Raw genomic sequence first — 23854 nt, 5'->3', positions numbered from 1 at the left:
GTTACTAATGCTCATTGATCAAAGTGCATACTAAATTTGACCATCATTTATTTTTTCTTTCTTGATGATTGCTTATTCATGTATACGCAGGCTGCAGGCACGCAACCTACCAGCCTTTTTATATATTGTAAAATGAATGACAAGAAAGAATATAAGAAAATTGATCATCGATAATAATTAAACATCAAGTGGCGGGCTTATATAAGCTGAGCAGCTGACTATAAAATGAATAATTAAATGATTATTATCGTATTCACTAACCTGGTTGCCAAAATATGTAACTTTGTTTCATTAATTGACGTGTACACTGAACTTTTACACATGTGAGCTAAGCGTGTGGCAATTAATATGGACGACGTGCTTGAAAAGAACATATTTTGGTTGCCTTTTCATATATAACACTGCAATTAATGTACTCGACCCACAAAAGGGTTCACATAAAATTAATAATGTAGATGTTACTGGCAAGTGTTTTAGCCTAATTCTTTCTTGATACAATGTCTAAAACATTAAAGGATTGTCTTTAGATAGTTAGAAAGGTCTAAAATGTTGATCTTCAAGGCATTATGAGAGGTGGGGAACGCATTATGGTTGTTGAGGATGCATGTGGTGTTCTATCTTGCAAGCAAGACGGGTGATTAGAATGCGGTGGCCGTGGTCAAGTGGATCGTTGAGAGAAGAAGATAGATGCCTTGCTCTTGGACATAAATCTTTTATATGAGGTGTCCCTAAAGGCATCTCGTGGTCTCGGTGGACATGGACATGTGGAACGGAGCTTACTGGCTTGTCCCGTCCTCAGGTAGGGGCATTAAGTACTCTTGGTTTATATATTCAAATAATGGAGTCATTTTCTCCCTTGTCTTAAGTGGATGCGCGTGCTTTTCGAAGGTGGCTTCCGTAGGCCTGGAGAGAATGGTTGGAGCAACCGTTCGATCTTTATTTGTTAAAGAGGTTGAATTAATGTAGATAGAATCCATTAATTCCTTGATGAGTTGTCGAAAATATAATGGGGGCTCCGTTATATCAATAGTTGAAGACCATTTAGGGAGACCTTCGAGATAGAGAGATGAACTCTTGAACTTACTCTATCCCAAGTTGGTTTTGTGGTCTCACTATCATTTTGTGGAGCTTGCTATGTCACAGACTCTGTATGTAACATAGCAAATGGGGAGCATCCACGCGTTGCAGGAGAGAGGAAAAGCTATTGGAACTCAGCTGATACAAGGCCAGTTTGCACTGAGCTGTTACATACGGAGACTGCAACTCATTGTGTTCGTGATGGACTTTACAACTTAGATATTTTTGTATCCTAATACAGCTTTAGGACTTGGGAGTGAGCAGCACGCATCTCCCCTATCTTTTGAGAACTCCCTAATCCTTTTAATCATTCCGGACACGTGGCATCACCTTGTTGGCTCTCAGAATTAAACCAACAACATAAACTAGTGGCAGGAAACAGTAGTTGTATCCATAGAGATGTAAATTTAACTAGAATCTAATTAGATATATATATGTAATGTTTTATTTGTTTATAATAAGCAGAGTATTTTACATGCAATGAACGTAGACAATTTCTTTCGTTAATCTTCAAATAGCTTTACTTTGAAAAAGAAAAATGCATCAGATTCTTCCGGCTTGCAATGGTTATGTACGTGGCGAGCTTACAACCATGTTAGGCGTTGTTTAGTATTGAGATATTATGTCTTAAAAATTATAATTATTATAAAAAAATTATATATGTGAAATAAAAATATAAATTTTAAATAATATTTATTTAAAAATATTATGCATATTATATCTTATTTATCATATAAATTTGGGATAAAATTTAACTTATTTTATAAATTAAAATAATTAGTATTTTATTTTAATGTTGGGATTACAGTTATCCAAAGAAAATTTTAAACCCCCACCTCATAAAGTGTACAGAATAGAGATCAAGATTTGACTGTTTGGTAAAAAAATCTGAAATGTTTGTACAAGCCAAGAAGATCATGATAAATTGATAATGATAGTTGAAGCTTCAAATGCTTAGAGAAGTCAATAAGTAGATGCTTTTTTGGTTATTGCCGACCATCGTCCAAGCAGATGTCAATTGACGTTTCCGCCAGTTGGCAGCTGGCTTATCTCTTTGAGCGATGGTGCGTGCGTTGTCTATATTCGAGCACTAAATCACCGATTTGATTGATTTGTGTGTTGGTGCCAGGAACGGGCTAAATAGTGGGGCTTTTAACGCTCTTATAAAATCTTTACAACATCGCTTTTTGAATTGATCCAATACAAATCTCTATATTAAAATTAAGAATTATTTTTAAATTGCATACAAATCTAAAGTATTATATTTATCTTAAATTTTTTTTTCTTCTTATTATATAATTTCTATCTTTATAACAGTAAATTCTTTTAATTTTTTCAAAAACACTATTCAATTAAAAAAACACATATTATGATGCGGCCTAAAAATTATTTTAAAAGAATAATATATCTAAGTGTTCAAGAAATGAATTAATTGGTATTAGACTATTAAGTAATTTTAATTAAGGAAGAGTTTTACGAAGAATTTTGAAGTGTGTCAAAAAAAGTCTGCTCACGGGCTAATCCGTACTGATGTCAGGGGCAGCCCGATGGGCTTGAAATCAAGACCCAGTACAGCGCGGCCTTGGTCTGTTTTCTCTCGTATACATCAATATGCTTCATTGCCTCTTCTGCGTGCTTAGAATCGAAATATTTACAAATATTGAAATGGACATGATGTTAAATAAAATTTATTTTTACATTTATTAGTAATGCCAAAATTACCTGCGAACTAGGCCAAACTCGCCCGCTACAAGTAATTTTATGGGTTGCTGATGGATTTGGTAATTAAAATTTAAATCCAATTGGGTTGCGAGTGGGTTTGGTATTGAGAAAAAAATCTTACTAGTATCCATTGGCCTGCATTATTATTTTTTAATTATTTATGATTTTAATTTTAATGTGAAAAATTACATTAAAAAAATTTAACTACAAACATATGCAAGCTAAAGTTATTTCTCGTGATCTAATCTCCCTAACTCACTACAACGTTGTGTCTTTTTGTGTGTGTGTGTGTGTGTGTTAAGATAGATAAAATAAGCTTTTAATAAGTATAAATTTTATACTTTTCAAGTTTTATTTTATTCATATTTTATTTTTATTTGATTAATTTTATTTGTTTTGTTTTAATTATTTGAACCTAACAACTACTTACTAAATTTGAGTTTTTAATTGTTGAATTAAATTTTAACAACAGATGTCCAAAATTTACTTATTGATTTTGTTGACAATACTTGAATATTGATTAAAACATGGAGCAGGAATTTGATTGTAGTGATGATGGTTTGCCTGCAATATAAAATTTTTGTATTAAATTGATATATTTTATGTATTTTTTAATATTAAAACTTTAGTTTTTCTTTTGAATTTTTTAGGCTATTGTTGTAAATTTATAGCTTAAATTATCTAATTTAATTTTTTATGTATTATTCAAAGTATGTTCTTAATGTTTGAGATTTTAAATACGAAAACTCGTAGAAAAACGTGCTGGAAGTTGTGGGTGGATTTGGTAGTGACAAACCTATAGCAAGTGGTACCCATTGCTATCCGTAACATTTATGAATATGTATATATAATATATGATAATTGACAACTAAAATAAAAATATTTATTTAATTTTATTTTTTATTTTGTTATTTCAAAACAATTTGTAATAATAATAATAATAATGTTAAATTTAATGATATTATTTTATAATTAAATAAGGATAATTTTAATTTTTTATAACGCATATGAGGATAGATATATATTTGTATTATGTATAAAAATGATTTTCAAAACTGCTTTTTAAAATCTATTATTGGATGAGATGATTTTGTTAGAAGGTATTTTTTAAAAAAAATTACTAGACAATTAAAATTAATTTTAAAATTTTAAAATTATTATTGATTTTCTCAAAACTAATCCCAAACATCCAAGAGAATTTTGGCGTGTCCAATTCCAACTTCATTGATTTTAGTGTTTCTTCTAGCACTAGACTCATTATTGTTCCTTGCATCATTTTGGGTCGTTTCGTGCTTTTTACCTGGCATGGATTATTGGGCTTGAAGTTAAGGCCCAAGGGGATAAAGCTGGCCAATGCTGACCTGATCTAATTTTCAATACCACTAGACAGTATTTATATTTTGGATTGGAGTGAGAATCTTGAGGGGTGAGAATCTTAGTATTAGAAGTGTAGAGTGAGAGTGAGAGTGAGAATATGTTGTTTATTTACACTAAAGTGGGAGCATGAAATTGAAATCATAATTCAATTTATGTGTTTATATAGTCTTGGATTGGGATGAAATGATTTCAAATTACAGTTTTATTTTTATTTAAAGAATTGAAGTTTTTAATTACAAAATTAATAAAAAAATATATTTAAAAAATAAAATATTTATTTTCTTATATTTATAAATTAATAATAATTATTAATATTCTTAATTATGTAAATTAAAAAATTATCATTAAGAGAAATACAAATGAAACATTATTATTAACAATATAATACAAAATTAATATTTTCTTTAAATAAAATATTGATTATTCTTAATTACTAATATTAAATAAATATATTATTATTATTTTTAAATAAATATAATAATATTATATTTTCAAATAAAAATATATATAGTAATATTATTAATTCTCTATGAGTATAATAATAATATTTTTAAGTAATTTTAACTTAGAATCAATATAACTTATTAATTTTAATAAATATAATAATATTATATTTAAATATGTTTAATATTTTTATTTTTAATAAATATAATTTATAAAATAATATAATAATATTATTTAAATAAAAATGATATTATTTATTTTATTTTATTAAATATAAGATAAAAATGGAAGAGGTGGGAGTGGATTCCCCTATGAGAGTGGGAATCCCACTCCCTACTCCATAAAAAAGTGGGTCCAACGGAGTGGGATTCCCACTCTCTCCTTAAAATTAACAAATAAATCGTAGAGTGGGAGGAATGTAGACTTCTTACTCCTACTCCAGGAAATAAACACTGCATAAATGTATCACTAAAATTAGTCTGGCTAGTATTAGTTGACTGTATTTGCACTAACTGAACATCTAAATTTCTTTTTTTTTTTAAAAAAAAAAACTACATATTTGTATGCTGTAGACAAATAAATAATAATAGATCAATTTGTTTTTTTATTTCAAACTAATAAATCATTGACCGCTCTACAAACATAAAAACAAAAGCTGCCCTCCATCTGCCTACTTGTTGATCATACCCCACTCTGTCAAATGACTAGTCGCAGCTAAAATCTAAAACTGATGGCGTTTAGTCATTCTTGATAAAGTCTTCGTGTTCTATGAAGGTTTCCTAGACGCTTCTATTTCACTAATAAACCAGTAGTTATCGCAAGAATAATATTGACTACTATTGAGCAAGAGCAAATATTTATTTTAGGTGTAATGTATATTCGCAGCCAGAAGCAAGAGAACTGCCTTTTTGGCCTTAAAGGTGAATCAATGAAGCATAAATCTCATCTTATCGCAAAAGAAAAAGAACATGAATCTTACTCAAAAGCTTAAATGATTCAAAAGATTGAGATCAAAAGACACACATAGGATTCCAGAGGATTTTAAAAGGGATGTACAGTATTTAATTAACTGGCCATTTGCATGGGTCCTATATATATATATATCTCTTAGAGAGAATTGGTTAATTTGCATGGAAGCTGCGTCTTTTCTCATGCAGCAATTAGCACTAAAAGAGTTGCATGCCATGCCATCTACTAAGGCCACGCGTGCCCTCTAAAGAAAGGGAATCCCTTATTAAATTTTTCAGCTACAATTGATATTTACCATTCGAGGCACCAAAGTCGTAGAATTTCATCTAATTAAACAATTTAATATCGATAAATGAAGAGGATAAAAGTGGTCAAGTATGCTATTTCCTTGTGGCTTTAGAAATGGGTTTGGAATTTTTTTTTTAAAAAAAGTTAAAGAAGGGGAAAAAGAAGAGGCCTTCCAAATTCCCTCTTGGTGGGGTTTGCTTCAGCACTTTCACTGTACACTATGTGAGAGAATAATTGTAAAAGGAAGAGAAACAGGGAGGGAAATAAAAATCACCAACAAAATAATTAAAAACAAGAATTACTTGAGTGGGAGTCCACAAAGTCTGCAATAATTCAAAGGATAAAAAAAAAAATTCATTAAGAGAAGAATTTTTTAAAGTTGGACATTATTGAATTGAAATATAATTATTTATCTGATTTTCATTACCTGATTAAATTATAATCAAATAGCTGAATTTCAAGCTTCTTACTAATGTATAAATGGTGTTAAATTAAACTCACTGTATGAGCTGAGAATCAATCAATAGATCAATCATTTGAGTAGTGGGTTTTTTGAAAAGGTTAAGAAGCCCTATCTATTTCTCTTTGCCTTTGCCACTCTAGTCTCTACTGCCAAGAGCTTTTTAAGCTTCTCATTTTTCTTTTAAGTCCTTTGGTAAACAATCCCTCCTTTTAATATCATTCCCATTCAAATCAAGGCCCTTTTTAGGGTTTGGGTGTTTTATAACAGGAACAAAGGAAAAGACAGAAAGTGCCAACGTCATACTCCCCAAAAGAAAAAAAAAATAGTATTAATATTATTTTAAACAAGAATGAAAAATGAATCAAGTGGGTTGATTCTTCCTAATTTCCTATCGACTTTGCTGAAGCTAGCTTTCTATCTTTCCACTTTACAGAATTCTTAGCAATTTTTTTTTAACCAGTAATTCTTTTTTCAAATTTTGATCTTTTTCATTTTTATTTTTTTATTTCACCACCCCTGCTTCTTAATCTGCCACTTTAATCATCAAACCACTGAAAAATTTCCCTTTTCTTTTCGTTAGCTGTATCTCTCTCTGTCTCTATATATAATCTTTTTTATAATAGTAAGTGTTATTGGATAGTGGTCGTGAGGGTTTAGAGAAAAAAAAACAATTTTATTGTCTGTTCTTTCCATGTTTTGATTGCATGGGAGAGCCAGCTGCTTTGCTATGATGACGATGATTAGAAAGAGACATATCTCCATTGGTTTTTGCAGAGTTGCTCAGACAGGCAATCCATGGCTATATAGCAGCTAGAATCTAGATAGTGACCCCGCCAAAATTAAAATTGTGTGATTCTCTACTCCTCACTTCTCATCAGCTGGTCCTTCAAATTCTTGTTGCTTCTTACGTACTGCAAAGAAAGGGTTAACTAAAGTATCAATCAAACAAAAACGGGGGAAAAAAAAAGATTCAAAGTGAAGTTAATTTTCTTGTTTTACTTTGTTGGAGTTTTCTTCTATACACGGACACAATATGTTTCCTCCTGCTGCTGGTGCTGCTATATCCAATTCAACCTCTTTGTCTGAGGAAGCTGCTAGTGTCTCCTCTGGCACTAGGGTTCAAGATTTTGGTGGCTTAAATTTAATTGCTTCTACTATTTCTCCTCAGCAGCAATCACAAAAAGCCAAGAAGAAGAGAAGCCTCCCTGGAAACCCAGGTAATTAAAAAGATCATTAATTAATAATTCTTATCCAATCTCTTCAAAATTTAATTAGCTTATTAGGTTTTCATTTTATAAATCTGTGGTTTTGCAGACCCTGACGCGGAAGTGATTGCATTATCTCCAAAGACTTTATTGGCCACCAACAGATTTGTGTGTGAGGTCTGTAACAAAGGGTTTCAAAGAGACCAGAACCTGCAACTTCACAGGAGAGGCCATAACCTACCATGGAAATTGAAGCAAAGGAGCAACAAAGATATCATAAAAAAGAAAGCATATGTTTGTCCTGAGCCGTCTTGTGTTCATCACCATCCTTCAAGAGCTCTTGGTGATCTTACAGGTATTAAGAAACACTTTTGCAGAAAACATGGGGAGAGGAAATGGAAGTGTGAGAAATGCTCAAAGGTCTATGCTGTTCAATCTGATTGGAAGGCTCATTCTAAAACCTGTGGGACTAGAGAATATAGATGTGACTGTGGAACCCTTTTCTCAAGGTATTTTTTTTAAAAGAAATTGAATTTATAGAAAAAAGATTGGTCTTTAGTGCAAAGTGGGAAGTCTCTTATCTCTAGGATGGTCTTTGTTTTTTATTCAGTGTGTGTTGATTTTACAAAAAGATTGGTAGCCGCTGCATGAATATTATGTCTGAGATAAATACATGGAAGAAAGACACCATTAATATAAATTGTCTGCTGCGGTAGTCATTGCAAGAGGAAACCGGATACTATATCTCTGAAAACTGAACCTGCTGCCAAGTTCATGCTTGAAAAGAACAATCAAGTTTTATATTGCCTGAGATTCATAGCGATAGATTGATTTTATTTTCTTAATTCTCTTTTCTTTTTGGGGAAATTCTTGAGTTTTCGAAGAAAGTACATGGCAATTTTTCTTTTGGGCAAAACCATGATTGATCTACATCATATCTTCAACTTTAATGCTATTTTTAATTAATTTGTTAGAAGAGTTTGATACTATGCAGTTTCATGCAAGGGTTGAATTTGTTTTAAAAAGGTGTTATTCTTCTTTGTAATGAAGTGACTGTAGTCTCCAAGACAATGATGAAGTATGCTCTAGGTACAACAAAAAGTTAAGGAAATTACTTACTTGCCGTTAGGTTTTCATGGCTAAGAATACCCGTGACCTCTTTTTTTTTTTTTTTTTTCTTTTCTTTTTTTTAAAAAAAGAAGCATGCCATTATCAGTTGCAGTGAGAACACTGAAACTCTGAAATTCATCATGAGGGAAAGTTGATAAATCTGCAAGAATATCTGATATGCTGAGTTCTTATCATTTTTCCTCCATGAGTGGACATGTGGGTTTTCATCAATTGCATATCTTTGTTACATGCATGAGCTCTAGTTTCTAAATACTTATTCGTGTGTCGAAATTTAACATTTTCTTGATATGTTGAGCCTGTACATCTATGCCAATGCATTTTGCGATTGCATGCATAGACATCAATCAAATGTCATGCATTAAATTTGACCATCAAAGATAATTTCTTTTCACCTTTGTGTCGTAAGCTTTATGACTTTGTTGGTCCCTATCCAATATCCGCATGCATGGCCTTAATCTCACCTTTTTCTTTATTTAATTTAACCATAAGAGACACCCTATTAAAAAAAAAAAAAGATAGACTAAAGACGATTATTATATACAATCCTTTAATTAGACATTGATGTATTTTAATCTTGCTTGCTTTCTGAAATCACAGGAAGGATAGCTTCATAACACACAGAGCATTTTGTGATGCATTAGCGGAGGAAAGTGCAAGACTCTCAGCAAACCAACTAGCCACCACAATTAACACAAATGGACACCCACTCCACATTGCATCACAAAACCATTCATCGTCTTCTCTCTTCCCTTTCACAACAACCCACATTGCGCTCACTCCATGGGACCCACCTCAAAACCCTAATCCTAACCGTAATAACCCCAATAACGACCCTCATCCAAACCCACTTTATATCAAGTCTGAAACTCACCATTTTCAAATCCCACCACCGCTCTCTTCTTCTCAGTACTTTCAAGAACCACAAGCAGTGGCAGCAACAACAAAGGCCTTGATAACCTCACCCTACCAAGACCTTCACATGAGGACACAGCCCAGCTTAAACGCTTCTGCCACGTCAGCTCACCACATGTCAGCCACTGCACTTCTCCAAAAGGCTGCAACTGTTGGTAGTGCAACTGCTGCACAGCAAGTTCATCAGTCAATGGGTCACCACATGACGACGACTCAACTCAACATGGGAGAATTAGCTGCTTTTAACTCGGTGAGCCACATCTCACCGGATGCCTACTTGGGCTTCACGTCTGGAAATCTTTCCACGTGGCAAAAGAGTGACCGGCTGACGAGGGACTTTCTGGGTCTCACTGGAGATGGTAACGGTGATGAAAATGTGAATGGAGGAGCTAACGCAGGCGTAAACGTTAGGAACGCGCTAACTTATACGGCAGGCTTAGATTTCCACCCATTTGAGAGAGGCCGCACATTGTTGAGACCCCAGGGCTTTGGATTTGCGGAGCCAGCTGAATCGGAAACATGGGGCGATTGTTGAAGAAATGAAAAGTTGAAATATTAATTTTAAGTAACTTTATTTTAATGTATCGTGAATGCGCTTCATTTGGGTTTTAAACTTCTAAATGCTTATGCTGTTTTGCTCGGGAGTTTGCTGCATTTTATTAATTAATCTAGATTTTGTCCCTTTTGCAATATTTTCATCAGATTTAAGTGAAAATGAGGTTGCATTTTGGTTGTGGTATTTTAATGTACTTTTCTTGCAGCCGAGTAGAATGTCACATGCACAATATTACAAAGATATTATTATAACTCACGGGTTTTCTTTTGTAGTGACACACTGTGTCCCATCTTTATCACGACAGCTATAACATATAATGATTAAATAGAGAATAGGTAATGAGAATTTGCTACAATGGGGATCTAGGGTAAAAATTTGTTTCATTTGTTCCTTACTGGTCCCTTTTTATTTTGCTGATCGTTGTCAACAACATTGTAATGTTGTCCTCACTGTGAACTTAAAATCTTTCTTGTTTTGTTCAAGAAATTAAAAGACGATAAACTTGAGTCCTCTAGAGAGTATGCACCAAAGGGGATTAAAGGACAATTGGTCCATGGCCCCCATATATGCCTACCAAGATCGTGAACATAGGTATTTCATCTCGTTGACAACTGTAAATTAAAATTTGAGCCGCCTCAGAACCTACTCCTATTCTTCTCCAATAATTGTGGCACAACATCTTTAACTTTAATAATAAAAAGGACCTGCCAAATCTTCCAACAAAATATTTCCTAACATGAATGCATGAAGGTTAATAATTATTTATATTATATTATGCCAAGGGTTTGAATGGTCATGGAGGTATCACGGATTTAGACTAATTTATTTGCAATAATAAATATTACGTACATATATATTAAGGACCAACCAATATGGTTTTAAAAGTATTATTATTTGCCTACGACTTATTGACTTGTACTTGAGGGTTTAGACTGGCAGATAAGCTGTCTTTTTCCACTTTAGAAGAACCAAGGTTACTTTGAATATATCTCCTACCTACACACTTTCTCCAATGAATCCCCAGAATCTACGTACCACAAACTTTTAATCAGTAAGAAACTATAGTTAATACTCTTTAACTTTGATTTGTCTGTCATATAATTTAATATTGTCTTTAGTTATTGAACATGAAGGCGTATGCATGGGGTTTCCATGCACACGAACGAAAAATTCGTGGTCGTCAATATGCGATAAGCTTTAATAATTGTCGTGTGCGCCCCATTATTGGGTTGCATGCAAGTCTTCAGAGTCCAATCCATTGTATTTGGTGAAGGATAGATAAAAACAATTGAAAATCCATGTATCGTGTTCGTGTGATCAGTATGCACCCTCCTCTCACGATGATGACACTTCAATAATAATCTTGGATGAAGGAAAATTACGAATTCACCCTCCTTTAATTGAAATTAATGTCAAAAATGAAATTAAAAATTGTAAGAACAAGATTACTGGGACAATCAATATCAATGATTAAGCTAGCAAGATACGAGAGATAAGAGTGTCGGTTGAGGGCCATGCCGCGCTCTCTTGGTATTGACGAGTGTGCCCTTCTAACCAACCAAGTTGATGGTGATAGCCCATTTCATTTCATGATGATATAAGCCTGCATGTGAATAAATCGAAAACATTTATATGACTCCAGGGTACCAGTGATGTGATTTTGAACTTTCATTTAATGACTTAGGTTTTTTTTTTTTTTACCCCTTCCATAAAGATTTAATGAATTGAGTAATTAAACAAATGGTTCGTTAAAAAAAAAAAGGGTTGAAATGATATTATAATTCACACTTTGTCCAATCTATTTCGGTCGCCTTTTGTTTGCCAAGCTGGTCAATCATCAAGTAAATTAAATAAGATATATTTCTCACGTCTTTTTTGAAAATTTCAAATTACTATAAAAAAGTTAAGAGCAAATTTTTGCCTTTGACTTGGGCAAACATTTTAGCTCGATCAGTTTCTGGAATCATCAAATCAGCGGTTAATACATTACTTCGAAGACAGAAACCCCGTGGAATTTCCATTTACCCCCATTTACTGCAAACCACAAGTACACCTCTTTGGAAAATCTTTTTTCTTCCTTCTGTATCATATTTTAATGGTGACTTATTACATGTAATCAGTTTCCGAGAACTTCTTTTCCACTATAACTTTCTTTTGGGATACTAAGAAAAAAAAAAGTTGGAAAATTTTAAGAAACACGCAGCTCTTCTAAAGAGACGAGTACTGCTAGAGATAGAGAGAGCTGTAAAACCTGCTGTGAGCGCTAGTAAAAAAAAGGGCTTACTGAGTTGATGGTGTTTATGTGAATTTGTGCGGGTGTGATTGTGGTCCGAAAGATAGTGGCACTAAAACAACAAAAGGGAAATAAAGAAAAATTTGAAAGAAGAAACAATGTCAACGGTTATGAAAATGATGCTTAATAACTTTCAAAGTTTGTAACTTTAAATTTACCATTCTCAATCTTCTTTTTCTTCAACACCCTCCCTTTATCAATTTCTGTGCACCTCTCCATATCAGCACACCTTTAGTTGGCTTGGCTGCTTAATCTCCATGCATCAACATTTAAAAAATTAAAAATAACTTGGTTACTGCTTGACTTCCCTTACCTTTTTTTTTTTAATTTTTTTTCATTTTTTCTGCACGAGCATGACCCACCAATTGATCAATCAATCTCGATCATTTTATTTAATCACGACACCTCTGCACATGTATGATCTAACAAAGAGGCCCTTGATGATTAAAACACCACAGGTGACAGGTACACAGGATTCTGGAACCTCATGCTTACGGTAACAAAATTTTTAAGAAGCATAGCTATTCTAATAGCCTAATTAACTTCAAATGGCTGAATACAGTCTACAGCTCTCAGATGGCTATAGATAAGAAAAAGAATGGGCCATTGTCTTTTGTCACCACAACTTCGAGTTAGGATATTCAGTATTCAGCAAAGGAGGGAGGCCACTCAGGCCAGGCCTAGGGATTAATGAAAGGGGAAGGTAGCCTGGGTTTTATGGTATATCCAAGCTTTTAGAAAGTATATGCGAGTTGCAGGGTTTAGGTACATTACGTGCTATTTGCCTAGTGAAAAAGACTGCCTCTTTTTATCTTCATGACTAGCGCACAAACAGACAAGCCAAAAGCTTCGCTTCTATTCCCTCTACTCTAACCCTTTTCTTTTTCCTCTCTCAAGTCTCAACATACTTACTTGCATATGTCATCTTCCGTCAGAGAATCTCATCCCAACAAGCCTAACTTTTGCCTCTTTTCTTCCTTCCAAACCCACCCTAATAATTACCACCCTTCTTTTATGTGCTTTTCTTCTTTTCACTCTGCTGCAAATCCCCATATTACACTTCTTTCCACAACCCTATTGAGTACTATCATTGAGACACAAGTAAAGCATTTGGAGTGAATATTTTGTATGGGCGTGGCAATATTTTCCTTCTTCACAGGTTTCACATAATAGTAGCAATTCGAAGTGAATAAAGAGAAAAGAATATAAGAGATGATAACTAAAGGGAGTAGCAATCATGACAACTTTACCTATGAGTGGAGAAGGTCCCAAATTTGTCACCATTATTAGAACTCACTCCACTTGGCTCATCTACAGATTGTTTAGCTGATGACATTTTAGGAACATTGTTTATTTTGATTAGATCATAATATATTCTCAAGATTTCATGCTACCCACTTCTTCCCCTTTCCCAACCGGGCACTGGGTTAAACAATTACATGTGATGCTTTTTACAAAGTAATAAAAATAAAGAGAAACAAAGACAAACGAAGTGTCCTTAACGTGGAAAATAAATGAACCTATCATTCTAACCTAGAAGGTTTGCTCAGAATCTTGATAGATATCATTGCATCTCAATCAATGCGATAAAATCATGAGGTTCAAAATTTGAATAATCCAAGAGTTAAAAGAATTCATCTGACTGAAATTTCAAGTCAAACAAATATAGAGCAGAAATTTATATACAAAGCTGAAATATTTGGCACTACTCAAAGACCGCAATCATTCTTTTCTTACAAAATTGCAGATGACTCACATGTAAAGTACCGATTGAGACACAGCTTCTGCTATGAATTTGGCATCATTTACTATCTTGCAATTCCTGTCTGGACCAATTTCTTTAAAGAAGTTTGTGTCACTAGAAATCTCATCAGGTTGATGAGCTTTGGGAATCAAAGTTTTTCTCCCAAATATTTATCCATGACATTCTTGAATGCCTGCAACAGAGACTGGTAAAACATGAATATACATCTCGCATGCAGAACTATTCATCTGAACTCAGAGACATCCAAAGATGTGTTTATTTTTTGACGTATCTAAGCAGATTTTTGTAGTCTGCAAGCACATTCTATATTGGTCATAAACTGATATACAACAGATGCAAATAAGCCTACACATGCACGTGGCCGCTATGGAGATGGTGATAGTTACAGATACTACATAATGCTGATCATAATAGAATGGGCTCATTCGAAACAATGATATGAAAGATGGCCGTTTGGGAAAAATCAATATTATAAAAGTTATTAGCTCCGAAAAATATATTCCCAAGATCCATATCAGCTAAGTTCAGCACATAATGATGAGAAATTATAAGGCAGAATAATCCCGCAGAATTGTTAATGTCAAGAACATGTGTGGGCAGTTGCTAACATGACAAGCTACAAGCCTATGGGTACTGCAATGCCTGATCTCTACCCCAAAATTGTAGACTCTGAAATGGCATCTTATGTGGAAATTTCAAGTCAAGAGCTCATAAAGCCACATCATTATGATAAAACTATTAATTTTATTATCTTATGACGGCACCCTCCACTTGTCTACTAAACAGATACGTATTGAGCCTGGCAGGTGAAGTAAGATGATGTAACATGAAATGGCACAGTATATCATATTCATGTGTCATCTGAATGTCAGATGGACAAGTTTTTGGATAGAAATTGTGGTAACAGAAAAATTATCCCCACCCAAATCCATCAAGGTAACTTTTGACTAGGAGTCCAATATTATATTCCTATATTAAAGCATAAATGACAATATCTTTCCCATACATGATCATGATGGTAATACACATGGATTAAGCCTATTCCTTGCTAGTTAATAATCATAAACATGATTAACAACTTCAAATCGCCGATGAAAAATGTTAACATCTCAAACCTCAGATGTAAGAAAATATCAGTTTGGACACTTCCTCTGAAGAGAGCACAACACATCTAAGTAACAAGAAAAATGCATGTCATACACAAGTTCCAAAGTCATAATCCAACAAGACCACAAGATTACCTGAAGCGCAAATAACTCTTTTCTATTCAGGATTGCATCCATTGCAGCAAATTGGTCATCAAATGCACCATAAAAGACCTGATAAAATTTCTTCCTGCGATCAGGAAAAGTTAATATAACACTGGGAATAAAAATTTCATGTATTCTCTTTTTCCAAACATTTTAATGGTCCATGAGAATTTAAGATACCTATCTTCTTCAGAAGTCTTTTGGTCCATGTCATCAAATTTACGTGTAAGGACCTCCGCCCCAACTGGCGAAAGTAAGTGCAGTATTAGAACCTCCAAAGTTCTAGGGAAGTTGTGCTGAAAAGAATAATGAGGAGAAAAGATAGGAGTGTTATTATAAAACTATCTGCATTCAACAAGCAATAAATGAAAAATCGTTCATCTGACTCAACACCATCAAATTTATACTTAGTTTGCGATAATGCATATTAGATGTAACAGAAGCTTTCTTTAAGCCCTATTTTCAGAAATTTTGATATAGTGACAAGTTGAATAAGAGATGCACAAGGCTGTTTATCCATAATAACAGAAAAAAAATTTTAAGACCATAACTAGATTATAGGAAATTCAATCCAGTTATAAAAGAAATTGCAGCACCAATTGAAAGAGCAAGTTTTATAGGAAATTACAACTCACTGCCATAACAACAAAGACTTCCTGAAGAGCATGCGGTTCAAGGGTCCACAGAATTTTAGCAATTGGATCATCTTCCAAGTGAAACATCTCGGTTGTCATGATTTTTCCATTATCATTTTTGACATTTAGCTCAGAATTAAATGTTGAAGAAGACTGCATAGGTTGATTTATATCAGCAACATTGACACAGTCATGGACTAAAGAAACAAGATCATGTAGTGCCTGGAGAGAACAGGGTCCTATTTTCTGTAAGAGGATTCTTTGCTGCGGCTCCTTTCCTTTCAAATCCTGTTTCTGACATGACTGGTCCAAATCATGCTCCATACTATCTGTCGAATATTATCAACTTCAGTCATCATAAATTGCCCCTAGAATTAAGATGGCAAAGTAATTCCATATATTTTACATTATTAACCATGCTTGTCATAAACTGACCTAGTTCTCCATTAGTATGGATCTCACATGCATGCCTTTTCAGTCTCTCTCTATCAGCAGAAGAAGCCTTAGCCAGTGCTTGGTTCTGTCCTAATATTAAATCTAGATATACATTAGAATGCTTTGTAAAAAAAAAAAAAAATCCGATTGAAAAGAAAAAGAAGGGAAAAGGGGGAAGTAACCGCCCAATGATACTGAATAAAGACAAACCAAAAAAGGAACATTAGATTATTTATTTCATCAACAATGTAATTAGTTCATTGACTCGTATATTGTATTAGTCTGAACATGGTCAAGGGTGAAATTTATATAAATAATTTACAAGAAAATTTTGACTACAACAATCCTCAATCTTCTAAGATAAATTATTTTCAGATGCCACAAAGAGTTGGTAGAGACTAGACAAAATGGAAGACCATGTTTACTTTTATATGTATATACCAAAATTCCTCAAGCTTTCATAGAAAATTTCAGCAAAATGAAATCCAAAATACATAGAATGTTCAGGGGGGTTGGGGGAATTAATGAACTATGATCAAGATAATTGGACAAGGGTTCATATATTAGTGTATTAAAAATAGATTTTTTTTCTTTTTTCTTTCAAGGAAGCACGAAGAAGGCAATATTAAGCCATAACTATCAACAGCAGTTTCAACAACAATTGCCAAGAATAACAGCTAATGACAAATCAAAGTGATATACATACCATTTCTCTATCCATCATTCTTTAATAGACAATGTCGATTTGATGGGCAGCGGAAACATGATATCGCAACAAAAACTCGGATTAGCTTACTACATTAGTAAAGCTTGACAAAATTATCTTCAAATTGAATAATGAATAAGAAGACAAAACCTAGGAAAAAAAGAAATTAGAGAAAATGCACCACAAGTACCTCCTCAGTATTCTGCGCAAATAATATGCATCCATGTGTTCTGACAAGCTAGACATTATGCTGGACCGCCACCAAAAGTTAACAGCTATAGTTAAATCATCACTATCTACTTGGTGGAACCTGCAACAGTAAGAACAACAATCAACCAACCTGGTGGTTGACTTGGAACAAGGTACATGAAAAAACTACTGTCACACCCCGTGCTATGGCCGGGAATAGGGGGAAGGCATACTAGAGTATCCTTCCTTCCTTTTGAGACAGAAGCGAGTAAATACTTCAATTATTATTAAAACACCGAATAACAACTCAAAGTGCTGGTGGCTTATGCCAAAAAGTTCCAAGAGGTGTCAGCGCAAAGCATACATTATTTAAACCATTAAGTTAATGATCCACCTTAACTCCCTTGCAAATGCATGAAAGCATGCATTCAAAGCATTCAGTTTATAACCATACAATCAGGCATAGGTTATATAATTCAGAGCACATGCTTTGCCTGCTCAGTTTAAGTTTTATACTCAGAAGTAAGTAAATGATGAAGTTCAAGATTTACAAGAAACATTATTTAAATGCGAAAATTGATTAAGATGTACAATTTTATCCGCATAAGAGGCAAATTATAAAGTCAAATGACAAATGACTATAAACGAGCTACAAAAAGTATATGACATATGTGCAGTACATTTTTGTCATAAACAGCATAAAATGATGCAGTTATGCAAATCCAAGTCAACATTTATTCCATTCCTCTGACATCATGAATCCAACAAAGTTGAAACTGAAGAAGACTAATATATTGTCTCTATTCCTAATATCAAAAAAGACTGAAACCAAGAAATCGCTAGATCAAAGAGGAGTAGGTTTGATAGACTGGAAAGCATGAAAGACTTATCGAAAATATATCTCCTGACAAAGAGAACCTTGTCATAAATATGAGCGTTTATGCTTACCAGCCTTCAGGAATGAAAAGTGCATCACCTGCATGAAGAATAACCTTCTGAGAGTACTCCCCGGAATGCTCTGCTCTTGGATAAATTGAAAAATCAGGATTTTCTAGAGAAATAGAACTGCCACAAGAATGTTGTCAAATAAGAAGATCAATTACACCAACATAAAATCCCATCCTCACAGCAATCAAGAGCTGAAAGAAATAAGATTTCATATTCTCGCAGAAAAGAGAAAAGGAAGCTGATTTCCTAATACTGACGCATGAATTAGAATACCTATGGTTTGAGGCCTCGCCGTAGACAGACATTGGATATAGCATGGGACTTGCAGCAGGAGGCCATAAAACAACTGCAATGACAGGTAAAAAGGGGTAAAAGAATTAGGATCTGGGTCTAATTTAACTAATAAGAAACTGCATTATCGGATTCAAGCAAATTACCACTGTTAGCAAACCCAACCAGTAAACTTAAACTACTAGGTGGAGGCCCAGTAAACAAACATACCAAACACAAGATTTAACCAATGTGAGATACAGTAACAAGTAAAACAAATTAGTCAAGAGACCATTTACAGAAAGACTAGGTGTAGGTGTACAAGATGAGCATCATGAAACCAAAACATTCAAACTAACTTTACCTTGTTTGCAGCCAGCAACAATACATAGTAAGTTATGGTGTGGATCATAGTGAGCACTTGATTTAGATTTAGCATTGTTCATCCACAGATTAATAGCAGCTAGTTTCTTTGTCTCCAAAAATGCAGGCTGTGCAGATTAAGCAATAGTGGAAAAACTTATCAAAAAGATTTGGAAAAAAAAAAAAAAAACAGTTGCAAGGAGTCGAAGGAATCCCCTATGGAAGAGCTATTTACTAGTCAACATAGAGTTACAGAGAGAAACATGGTACCGTTGCTATATCTTCCTTCAGAGTTTCCAGTTGAACTGTCTCTTCATTCTCAGCACTCATAATCGGAGCCTGAATTATTAGAGTCCAATTTCATTCCAAAATTTGCAATGGCATTACCACTAATCAAACACATAACACTACGACACTAACACTGATATAAACATGGCCCTAACAGAATTAAGAAGCAAAAGGCGTATATTTGTAAAGCCACCTGGGCTAAATAGAGCTGTTGAGGAGCAACATCGCCAGAAAGCAAGGAGGGTGACTCCAAGTTCGAGTCTACTTGACGATGTAATTCTGGTTCAACATAATCATCACAACCATCGTACATTTTTTGCTTGTGTTGCTTACACAAACCAATAAAGGTTGAAAATGGTAATGCAACCTACAACAGAAATTGGAATAAAATAAATCAGTTCAACAATAAATGTCATCGCCTCATCAGAGAAAGAACTATCTCAAAGCTCCATACACACTGACAACAATCTGCCACAAGTTCTATGGACTTACCCTCTCATGGCGTCTGATATCACCATAAAAGATTGGTGCAGTTCTGGATAGCATTGCCTCTACAACAGACGTCCCCAACCGCTCCTAAAAAATAAATTATTTTCTATTCATAAATGCAATCACAATACAGAATGCTAACTTCAATATCAGTGTAATTCCAACATCTATATTCAAACTATAAAGTAATAAGTTAAATACTATATCCAATTATTCAACTAATAGTGAAAGCAAGAAAATGAACCTCTAAAAAAAAAAGTGAATTAAAATAAACAGAAACTAGTGTTTAGCTATTCAGTTATTATAGACAAATAGTGTTGACGAAAAAACCTGCAAATAGTCGAGGCCGCCTTCAGTGGGATTCCAGTTGGAGAAAGCTTTCCAATCCTTAATGCATCCTTTGAAAACCTTTAATTAGAAACGTTAAAGCAAAAAAAAATTATTAAGATTAATTAATTAAGGAGATATCTATTGCAAGTGGAAATGGAAATCAATTTAGAGAATGGTGAGATTACAGCTGGAATGTTACTGGACTCAATCTGGGAAGCGAATTGTGTGGCAGAAGGAAGTTGATCGAATTCGAAGCTTCGAATTTCAAGAGACTCTTCCATTTCTTTTCCAACGTCGTGGTGTACGGACAAGAACGAGTCGGCAGCAGGTTTTCCTCTCGAATAACCAAGAGAGCGTGCTGTTCTCTCTGGTGCGGCGGTTACGAGACGACTAACGAATTCTAAATCGATCTTGATGCGACAACATTTGGGCCCAACTGAAATATTTATGAGTCCTTTCAGTCCAGCAAAATATTACAAAATTATCTTTTTGTATATTAATTTTAAAATTTAGAAAATAAATTATGTATATTTATAATATTTTAGTTATCTCGATAAAATATTATAAAAAATCGTAATAGCTTTTAAAATATGTTTGGTTTTGTAATTTTTTTCCCACCTAAAAATCTTCATACAATTATATTCTCTTTACATTGAGCATCCAACTACAGTAAAGACGTTTGATCCGTGAAGAAAATGCCTGTTCTAATACTATGCTTGCAGGAAGAGGCCCATATGAGATCCCCATCGTCTTCGCTGTATAAAACAACGGCCCACATTGTTGAGGGGAGTAAACGAACTATGAAACTAGATTACCGAACTTTCTGCCTTCGTTATTTCTGACATCGTAGACTCTGTCTCATACCACATTAGATCCATCAACAAATCAGAACTATTATAAATAATAATCATAAAAATAATAATAAGTTGAGAGGCTAGCTAAAAAATAATTATGAGGCGTCGATCTGCACAAGTGTGTTTAGTAATAGGATTTATTCTTAGCTTCATTCGTCATGTATCAACTCTTTCAATAACAGTAACAGATACGGAATGTGTATATGAGCACGTTATATACAAAGAGGATACCATCACTGGAAATGTTTTTGTCACCACCGATCATGAGCTTTTCTGGAACTCTGATCATCCCGGAATAGATTTCACTGTAAGCTTTCTTTGGCCTGTGTCCCTTTTATGCTATAAAAATTAGATCTGAACGATTGAGGAACATTTTCCATTTAAAGGGCATCAGTAGGCTGTCAGCGAAGTACTAGCATGTGAAAATCCAAATTAATTTGTTAAAAATCGCGATGCAGGTGACATGTCCTGATGGTAGCATTGTGCGTGCTCTGAAGGGGACATCAGGGGACAAGTTTGTGTTCAAGGCCCCCAGAAGTGGAATGTACCAATTTTGCTTTCATAATCCTACTTCAACTCCAGAAGAAGTATCTTTCTACATTCACATTGGCCACATCCCAAATGAGCATGACCTTGCCAAAGACGGTCAGTTCGGTTTGTAAAAGCAAAAAGGTTCATCTGCTCTTGTTCTTCCCCTTTGCGTTAACATGCTTGTTTAATTTCTGTTTGTGTAGAACATTTGGATCCTATTTATGTTAGGATAGCCGAGCTGAGAGAGGCACTGGAGACTGTCTCCGCTGAGCAGAGATACCTGAAAGCTCTAGAGTCTCGACATCGCTCTAGTAGGTTGCTGAACAAAAGATTGAAACAGAATTCGCATAAAAAGGTTTCCAATAAATAATTATACGAGTTCTCACCAATTGCTCTTGCTTTTGTTGAAACACGAATTGCAGCGAACGAGAGCACAAGGAAACGTGTTGTGTTCTATACAGTTTCTGAATACTTGCTGTTGGCTGGGGCGGGTGCACTCCAAGTGATGTACATTCGGCGACTGTTCGGCAAAACTGCTGCTTACGGTAGAGTTTAAAAACTTCCAAATTTCAAGTTCTTCAAGCCCTCTGTTTGTTCGTTCTAATATAATGCTCCGGATCAATTCTCTATTAAGTAAACAATCGCTTAAGCGGTTGTTTACGTGTTTTCTAAGTCAAATTAGCACCTTGTGTATAGTACTTAAAAGGGTAAAAGGATCAGTGTTTGATGTATTTCTGCAGTGCAGCAACTACTACAGAAAGGACACAGAACATGCCGTCATGATTGCCTTGTTTTTCTATGTAGTTGTTTGGGGGACATGTGAGATTGGCTTACTATCATTTTTCAATTGTGTAATTGTGTATTTGCAAAGAAATGGACATGTCCCTCGTGACCAAATCATGCCCATTGATGGCCATCCAATCACCGCGTCTGTGACATGATACAAACTATAATTTATAAAAGTCGTGTAAATTCTTTTTAAGGCTTTCACTAAAAAAAAAAATTAACGCTTTTGAAACGTTCATAAATTTGATAAAATTGGGCACCATCCAAATTGAATTCCCAACACTGGCCCGATTGGGCTAAATCCCTTCGAAGTTTGATTGGGGTTGCTAGTAGGAAATTTGCTCTACATATTATATTGGGTTGAATGAATAATAGGTCAATTGTCATGAGCTTTAATTTGAATGTATACTGGGTCAGTGATTACACCGAGTCATGGAATCGTGCTCGAATCATGCATGATTCATCATTGTATTTCGTCATGCCTGCAAGCTGCAAGTGCCAAATTAAAAATCAGCCAAGAAGCTATCCTGAACAAGGCAGTGCTTATCGTTTTGGAAAAGTAAACCAGCAGTAGCAAATTGCAGCACCCCAAAAAAAAAAAAAAAATGGTTGCGGAAAAGATACATGTGATGTCGCCGTTAAAGGAAGATTATGATTATTAAAACCACGTCCAAAATTTGAACTGATCAAGCCACCAATAGTGGAGAACTAATTTTTATTTTTTATTTTTTTTGGAGAAAAAAATTAATGATAATATTATTAATGGGGGAAAAAATCAATTCAAAAGTTTGGAGATGCGAAAAAGGCTAAGGCCCGGCTCTTTCTTCTTTTAGTCCGTAAGTCTCGCGGGCTCTCAAGTTTGAACACTCAAATTATGGGGACCACTTTCACGCGCTTTGAACATGCGGCGGGACTCACCTCAAATATTTACCTAAATTTTAGGTCATTTTTTTTCCTTATGCCACGTAGCTATATTTACTTTGCTCGAGTACTTGAGTGAAATCCTTATCCTGTGCTGTACCATTCAGTGGGTTCAATTCAATTTGTGCGGCAGAATGTTTAGCTTGTGAAGCACTAAAGATCACAGTTTTATCGTGCTATATTTTATCAACAAAATAGATGTATTTATTACAACCTAACACAATTCGGGCACCGTCTGCCCAAATCACAATCCTGAGTTACGTAATCTGCAAATCCCAGAACCATAACAATTAACTATATAATACAGTCACACGAAATTTCCAAGCAGAATGCCAAATTTTGAATAAATAGCATATACTCTGAACGTAAGTGAGACAAATCTAAGACAGACAGTATCACGGGGCTGGCGGGAGATCACGATTTAATATATTAGCAGATCATTGAGGCAGCGTTGTGGCGCCTTACATGCAAACCGTGCAACCACATTACCATAGAAAAAAAAAAAGTAATAAATGGACCGACCGAAATATACAAGTATCGGGATCAATAATAAGCATATCGAACTACTTAATTAATTAATTAATTTTTTTTATATATATATAAAATGCTGGGAATGCTGATGCATGCAGCATCAAAGACTTTTTGAGTTTTGATATA

The 23854-nt window shown here is 34.3% G+C and overlaps 3 protein-coding genes across 9 annotated transcripts; 2 read left to right on the top strand and 1 right to left on the bottom strand.

Annotated features, from left to right (window-relative positions):
* Nucleotides 1–6530: 6530 nt before the first annotated feature.
* LOC102619992 (protein indeterminate-domain 12) lies at nucleotides 6531–10280 on the top strand. The gene is made up of 3 exons (XM_006479583.4): nucleotides 6531–7557; nucleotides 7655–8054; nucleotides 9274–10280. Exons 1-3 carry the CDS (start codon nucleotides 7374–7376, stop codon nucleotides 10121–10123), a joined length of 1434 nt encoding a protein of 477 aa, XP_006479646.2. The 5' UTR covers nucleotides 6531–7373; the 3' UTR covers nucleotides 10124–10280.
* Nucleotides 10281–14019: 3739 nt separating this feature from the next.
* LOC102619012 (lysine-specific demethylase JMJ31) lies at nucleotides 14020–20538 on the bottom strand. Of its 7 annotated transcripts, none has more exons than XM_006479582.4 (15): nucleotides 20291–20538; nucleotides 20106–20183; nucleotides 19779–19862; nucleotides 19480–19653; nucleotides 19269–19337; nucleotides 19000–19126; nucleotides 18639–18711; nucleotides 18366–18482; nucleotides 17419–17538; nucleotides 17229–17247; nucleotides 16523–16607; nucleotides 16088–16416; nucleotides 15633–15748; nucleotides 15444–15521; nucleotides 14020–14386 (listed from the first exon to the last, which is right to left on the bottom strand). In XM_006479582.4, the coding sequence occupies exons 1-14, from the start codon at nucleotides 20384–20386 to the stop codon at nucleotides 15470–15472; spliced, it is 1539 nt and encodes a 512-aa protein (XP_006479645.1). In that variant the 5' UTR covers nucleotides 20387–20538; the 3' UTR covers nucleotides 14020–14386; nucleotides 15444–15469. The 7 variants fall into 7 exon arrangements, 5 of the variants coding, with proteins under 5 accessions (XP_006479645.1, XP_006479642.2, XP_006479643.2 ...); XM_006479579.4 differs by having other exon boundaries at nucleotides 15444–15537; nucleotides 20291–20537; XM_006479580.4 differs by having other exon boundaries at nucleotides 14020–14374; nucleotides 15444–15537; nucleotides 20291–20537.
* A 193-nt stretch (nucleotides 20539–20731) lies between these two features.
* Nucleotides 20732–22431, top strand: LOC102618713 (transmembrane emp24 domain-containing protein p24beta3). The gene is made up of 3 exons (XM_052436100.1): nucleotides 20732–21604; nucleotides 21694–21845; nucleotides 22231–22431. Exons 1-3 carry the CDS (start codon nucleotides 21412–21414, stop codon nucleotides 22429–22431), a joined length of 546 nt encoding a protein of 181 aa, XP_052292060.1. The 5' UTR covers nucleotides 20732–21411.
* Nucleotides 22432–23854: the final 1423 nt, after the last annotated feature.

The sequence above is a fragment of the Citrus sinensis genome, chromosome 3, assembly GCF_022201045.2.
Source record: "Citrus sinensis cultivar Valencia sweet orange chromosome 3, DVS_A1.0, whole genome shotgun sequence".
Taxonomy (NCBI): Eukaryota; Viridiplantae; Streptophyta; class Magnoliopsida; order Sapindales; family Rutaceae; genus Citrus; species Citrus sinensis.
This window is presented reverse-complemented; position numbering and strand designations above follow the sequence as displayed.

Excerpts from the sequence above, each read along its gene's own strand:
- LOC102619992 (XM_006479583.4), top strand. The coding sequence starts at position 7,374 with ATGTTTCCTCCTGCTGCTGGTGCTGCTATATCCAATTCAACCTCTTTG. Across the intron at positions 7,558-7,654 it reads AAGCCTCCCTGGAAACCCAG|ACCCTGACGCGGAAGTGATT; the intron begins GTAATTAAAAAG and ends GTGGTTTTGCAG. Across the intron at positions 8,055-9,273 it reads TGTGGAACCCTTTTCTCAAG|GAAGGATAGCTTCATAACAC; the intron begins GTATTTTTTTTA and ends CTGAAATCACAG.
- LOC102619012 (XM_006479579.4), bottom strand. The coding sequence starts at position 20,386 with ATGGAAGAGTCTCTTGAAATTCGAAGCTTCGAATTCGATCAACTTCCT. Across the intron at positions 20,184-20,290 it reads AGTCCAGTAACATTCCAGCT|GTTTTCAAAGGATGCATTAA; the intron begins GTAATCTCACCA and ends TTCTAATTAAAG. Across the intron at positions 19,863-20,105 it reads GCGGCCTCGACTATTTGCAG|GAGCGGTTGGGGACGTCTGT; the intron begins GTTTTTTCGTCA and ends TTTATTTTTTAG.
- LOC102618713 (XM_052436100.1), top strand. The coding sequence starts at position 21,412 with ATGCAGGTGACATGTCCTGATGGTAGCATTGTGCGTGCTCTGAAGGGG. Across the intron at positions 21,605-21,693 it reads GCATGACCTTGCCAAAGACG|AACATTTGGATCCTATTTAT; the intron begins GTCAGTTCGGTT and ends CTGTTTGTGTAG. Across the intron at positions 21,846-22,230 it reads AACAGAATTCGCATAAAAAG|TGCAGCAACTACTACAGAAA; the intron begins GTTTCCAATAAA and ends GTATTTCTGCAG.